Below are 5725 nucleotides of genomic sequence, written 5' to 3' on the forward strand. Positions count from 1 at the left end.
AAAATATTTGTGTACATTTATACAGAAATTAAATTTGATTTTAATTTGGAGAGGGACAAAATTGCTAATTTTTAAAAAAATTGAGACTAAATTGAGACAAATTAAAATAAAGGGACGAAATTGAGACTAAAAAAATGACATGTGGCGTAATACTGACACGTGTCACTGTCACTGCCACATGGCACGATGACAGCTTGACACGTGACAATTTTTTTAATTTTTTTAAAAAATTCAAAATAAAAAAAATTCAAAAAAAAATTCAAAATATCGAGGAACTAACACGTGGCACTCCCTCTAAGGACGTCAACGTTGACTTAACGACAAAGACAAACCTGAGACGTTTCAACAAAAAAGAGGACCATTTTGAGACTTTTAAAATTTGGATACCATTTTGAGATTTTGACTCCAAAATGAAGACCAAAAGCATAATTAAACCTCTATATATATATATATATATATTATGATTAAAAAATGAAGATAGCTTAATATAGTCTTTTACCATGTTTAACATGTAACTTTAACATTTACAAATGGTAAAAATTAATATTACACGAGAAGTTTAACACCAAACAAAGTTACAATGTTCTTGAAGACACTAAAGCACACCTCAATTCTGTGTTTACAAACAGAGAGGGAAGCTCCACTACCAAATCCTAACATTCACTCAATATTGATTCTAATAACTTTCTTTGTTCTTCCCCCTGAATTGTTTCCTGCCTCATACTTTGATGGGAATTTCCTATCTCCTTTAGATGGCTCCAAATATGCTAGTGGCCAAGTGTAGTTCCTGTTCAGCTTCCCATTGCTGGAATCTACAACATTGTGATGCTCTAGCATTCAGACACTTTTTGGTTAAACAAATCATGTTGAAAATCAGTTGTGATGAAACAATAATTGTAGATATGTTAAAAAAAGGTTAATATTATGAGTCACAGAAGCACATAGTATTTTCAGACATGCAAGAATAGTAGCATAGTAAAATGTGGAATTGAGCAAAACATAAAGCACGGAACTTGGTCCGATTAGCATGCACCAACATGAATTTGGTCGCTCAAATGTGTAGATCAAATCCAGATCAAGCAAAATATTTAGGAAATAAATCAAATCCTACCCCCGCTCATATGTACATCAAATCCAGGCAATTGTGCCATATTATTTCCTTTCCATGCTTCTTCAAATCCTGAAAGTTCATCTGAAGAATAAAAAAAGATACATCAGTATTGAAAGGAAGAAAAAAAAACACTACAACTTTTGATATTGCAAACTAGTAATCACATAGAGACAATGAACAAACCTTCATTAAGATTGTGCAGTGTCTGGGTTGTATCAACCTTACCATATGAGTCAAGCTTCCTTAAAACTGAATGACCCTACATGTACATAGAGCATAATCGAGCTTAACATCTATGTTAAAAAGAGAACAAAGACCGAACTGTAATAACATTCTCTTTTCTGATATACACACCTTGTCATGGATTCCTCTGCTAATCCTATGTGTTGCTTGGCCTGTTGTTGAATCAGCTTCTTTGTTCTCCTCCATCACCACCTGATTCACAAAGATATAATATTAAAGCAAACAATACTACCAATGGTGACAATAATCCTAACAAGTGACACTAACACAAAATCCCATACCCCATTAGACCCCATCCTTCTGGTTCTAGTAGAAGTATAATATGCACCATCTATTCCACCATAAGTTACTCTGCTACTCTGAAAAGAATATTTGTTAGCCTTCGAGGGTTCGGTCTTGTAATGGTTATTCTTGTATGTTACATCACTGTTCTTCCTTTCTGCAAGGAATCAAACAAAACAGTAACATATGAGAAAAGCAAATAAAAGAAACGTTTGTCCAAAACAACAAAAGTCTTACCCTGCAGAATAAGAACAATATAAATTACTAAATATATTAACGAATTTTAAATTGAAAACATTGAAAACATCCCTCCTCCTAGGACCAGGTATGAAACAACAAGCTCAGTGAATGGAAATATCCAAAGCTTTAAAAAGCGGTGTCCAACCACGATTGCAGTTCAAAATCAAGGTTTTGTAACAACAACACAATCACAATTATGGTCACATTGATCAAAACGCGGACAATTTTTCACAATATCATGCAATGTAACAAAATCGCGAACGTGACTGCAATTTAAAACCTTAAAACACCTAACAATGATAAAATAAAAAATATAATAAGAACAGAAAATAGAACATACCACTAACATCATCATCATCTGGATACTCAACCGATGGTTCCACGGTTGATCTAGATTTTTTCTGATCAAAATCTTTGTCTCCATGTTGAGGGCAATTATCAGCCCCTTCATCATCAGAGTCTAACTCTTCTATAACTATTCCTTTTTCTCTGTTTGGATTCTGCACTGCTCTCGATGCAGAATTTGAACCAAACAAGCTATCAAACGGGTCTCTGAAGAAGGGATCATCAAATGGGTCCCTGCCTCCAAAAAGACTTGGCATCATTCTTTCTTGAAATCCAAACCCACCAAAATCTCCAAACCCTCTTGGTTCAAAAATATCATCTCGAACTTCTCTACGCTTCTGCATCTTTTGTATCTAATTTACTCTTCAGAAAAGAAAAATCCAGACCAAAAATCACATCAAATGAGCAATCAAAAAGTTCATCCAAAAACTCGAACAGTACCAAACAATGCTCATAACTCCTAAACAAGACTGAAACAACATGAATTACAAAAAGCAATCACCACAATTTTGCATGTTTCGTAATATTTCTTGATGAAATCGTTATCACCTATAGAGAAGGAGAAAGGTGGCTTCATAAAGAATAAACATAAGGGATATCAAAACTTTTAGTTGTTGCAATGAAAAGTTTTGAATGCACAAAAAGAATAAAATGTTATGAAATGTTGTTACCTGAGGAAAGCAATTTGAATTGAATTGAGGGTGAGAAGAATAAGGAAGAACCAGAAAATCCTATGACATGAAACTTTGTAATAAAGGGACCAATTTATATGGTACAGAAGCAACACTGAGAGAAGGACACCTGGATTTTGAAACTAGAACCTTCTGGCTCTCTCTCTTTTTCTCTACGGTGATGCAATTTTTCATAATAACTTTATTTTGAGGCACTATTTATTTTCTATATTATCAAATTAACCAAATTGGGATAACTTTAAATTTGGATGTTCTTTTCGTTAATTTTTATTTTACTCATTTATAATTTATGGATTGACGAGAAAAAGGGAAATTTCTTAAACGGAAATTAAAAATTAAAATAAGTCACAATTCAGAAAAAATAAACTTAAATGTAGATTAAATCATTTCATTCATTCTTATTTTTCCAGTGAAATTTTAAATAGTTGTTTTATGTGCGTTAGTTTTGTTCGTATATTTAAAAATGATATATGTTGGTTTGTGATTTCTTTCTAACTCTTTAAATTTTTTTAGTCTTTTAACTTTTTAAAAAGAAATCGTTACATATTAAGTTGAGGTTGAGAGTATGTGATGCAAAGTTAACACATGCGAATGTCACATCAACTATCATTATTTCATTCTTAATTTATTTTATTTAATTGAATAATTTTATTTTTATTTAAATCGAAAACAAATTTAATTTTTATATAATTATTATATGAATAGTTTTATTAAAATTGATATTTTTATTAAATATTTTAATAAAATTAAATTTATTTAAATTTATATTTTGTATTAAATTTTATTTAAAATTATTTTCAAATGTTAAATTTACGTGTTTTAATTTGTTGTCAAATTATTTTAAAATACTTTGAAATTTTACGTTTGATTTCATAAACTTATTTTTTAAGTCAACTCTAATATATATATATATATATATATATATATATATATTATTGTATTTTACATATTTTAAAAATATATTATTATTTAAAATATAAATTAAAATAAAAAATAAATATTAAAGTATGATTTAATAAAATAAACGAATAATAAAGTTTAATATAAATTTAAAATAGTTAAACGAAAGTTGATAAAAGTATTTTATTTTATGAAATGTCGGAACAAAAGAAATATTTTAAAATTAAACAAGTTCAAATAAAAGAAAAGATTCTCAATGTTTTTACTTTTTTACTTCTGTTTATAACTCTTTATTTTAATTTTTATTGTATTATGTATATAGTACAATAAAATTGAAATTCTAATGAAAATAGAAAAAACCAAAATATATTTTATTTTACTATAGAATAAAATTTTAAATAGTGTTTTTATATATTTAAAGGATGATATATGTCGGTTTGTGGTTTTTTCTAACATTTTAAATTTTTTGCAAAAATAAAATTGTTATATATTAAATTAAAATTATATCACCTGACAGTTGTGATATTGATACGTGTGATTGTCATGTCAAAGTATCATTATTATATTTTTAATTAATATAAGACTCCAGTCCATGAACGTATTTTTTGGTTGTATTTTTTATTTTGATTTACATTTTTTTTATTATTGTTATATTTAAATAAATTATTTATTTGTATAATTATATTTTATTATTATATAATTAATATAATTATTGTTATATTAATAATAATAATAGTAGATTATACTAATATTAATATTAATAATAATAATAAGATTAAAAAATAGTAATCAAATATGAATTTGTTTGTTTTAAATCATAAAATTGATACTAATTGATTATTAATGTGTAATAAAACAATACTCTTACATGATTAAAATTTACAATTACAGTTTTGAGTTATATACTATATTAAAATAAAATGTGTATGCAAGGTCGTATTTAAAATAAAATGTAGGTATATTATGTAATATGGTCTGTACAAAATAAGTATATGATATTTGTTAAAATTTGTAAATAAAAACACACATAGAAATAAACACATGTATATTTTATTAAAATTAAAGGTGTATGCACGGGTTGTTGTTAAAATAGAATGTAAACATATTGTGTAATCTGGGTGATCTGGTCCCGTACAAGATAAATACATCATGAAATTAACGTTAAGAAAGTAGTGTTCAGATACAAAGTTTAAATTAAAAGTTTAACTTTCATCTCAATTCAGAGTGACGACCTATAAAAATACTTAAACTAATAATCATAATAATAATAATAATAATAATAATAATGTTAATGTTAATGTTAATGTTAAGGTTAATAATAATAATACAAACATTACCACTACTAATAATAATTCAAATAATAATATGATCATTTAGAAAATATGTATGTAATCGAAATATGGTCCCATAGAAAATTAAAACATGAGATTGATATTAAAATATGTAAATAGAAATATATGTAGATATTGACAAACACATACAAAGCTATTGAAATATATTTATATATAAAATCAAAGATATTATTATTTTTTTAGATGAAAAATGTTAAGACTAAAAAATAACATTTGAATTGATAGTTAAAATTAAATACAAAACTACCACTATAAAATGTAATAAAAATTATTAAAAAGTAATTAAACATAAAAAACAACTACCAAAGTAACACATTAATAAAAATTACTAAAGACCATTTAAATAAAATAATATATCACAGTAAAAAAATTATTAAAAAGTAGTGGATATGGATTGCTAGAATTAGTGTTTAAACATATTTGAAGGTATTATATATTAAAAAATAAACTTAAAATTAAAATTAAAATTTAAAAAATTATGTTTTTTTTAAATAAATACAACATGAAATTGATGTTAAAATTTTCAAATCAAAACACATGTAGATAATGTATGGGTCATT

General features: G+C 26.2%; 1 protein-coding gene across 5 annotated transcripts; it reads right to left on the minus strand.

Annotated features, from left to right (window-relative positions):
• Nucleotides 1-464: 464 nt before the first annotated feature.
• LOC114166242 (myeloid leukemia factor) lies at nucleotides 465-3049 on the minus strand. 5 transcript variants are annotated; one of them, XM_028050949.2, is made up of 8 exons: nucleotides 2893-2956; nucleotides 2724-2770; nucleotides 2217-2584; nucleotides 1636-1793; nucleotides 1466-1546; nucleotides 1295-1370; nucleotides 1112-1192; nucleotides 465-830 (listed from the first exon to the last, which is right to left on the minus strand). In XM_028050949.2, exons 3-8 carry the CDS (start codon nucleotides 2563-2565, stop codon nucleotides 661-663), a joined length of 915 nt encoding a protein of 304 aa, XP_027906750.2. In that variant the 5' UTR covers nucleotides 2566-2584; nucleotides 2724-2770; nucleotides 2893-2956; the 3' UTR covers nucleotides 465-660. The 5 variants fall into 5 exon arrangements, with proteins under 5 accessions (XP_027906750.2, XP_027906751.2, XP_027906749.2 ...); XM_028050950.2 differs by lacking the exon at nucleotides 2724-2770 and having other exon boundaries at nucleotides 465-812; nucleotides 2893-3049; XM_028050948.2 differs by lacking the exon at nucleotides 2724-2770 and having other exon boundaries at nucleotides 2893-3049.
• Nucleotides 3050-5725: the final 2676 nt, after the last annotated feature.

This window comes from Vigna unguiculata, chromosome 10 (genome assembly GCF_037176805.1).
Source record: "Vigna unguiculata cultivar grain cowpea cultivar isolate G323 ecotype 2 chromosome 10, ASM3717680v1, whole genome shotgun sequence".
Classification (NCBI taxonomy): Eukaryota; Viridiplantae; Streptophyta; class Magnoliopsida; order Fabales; family Fabaceae; genus Vigna; species Vigna unguiculata.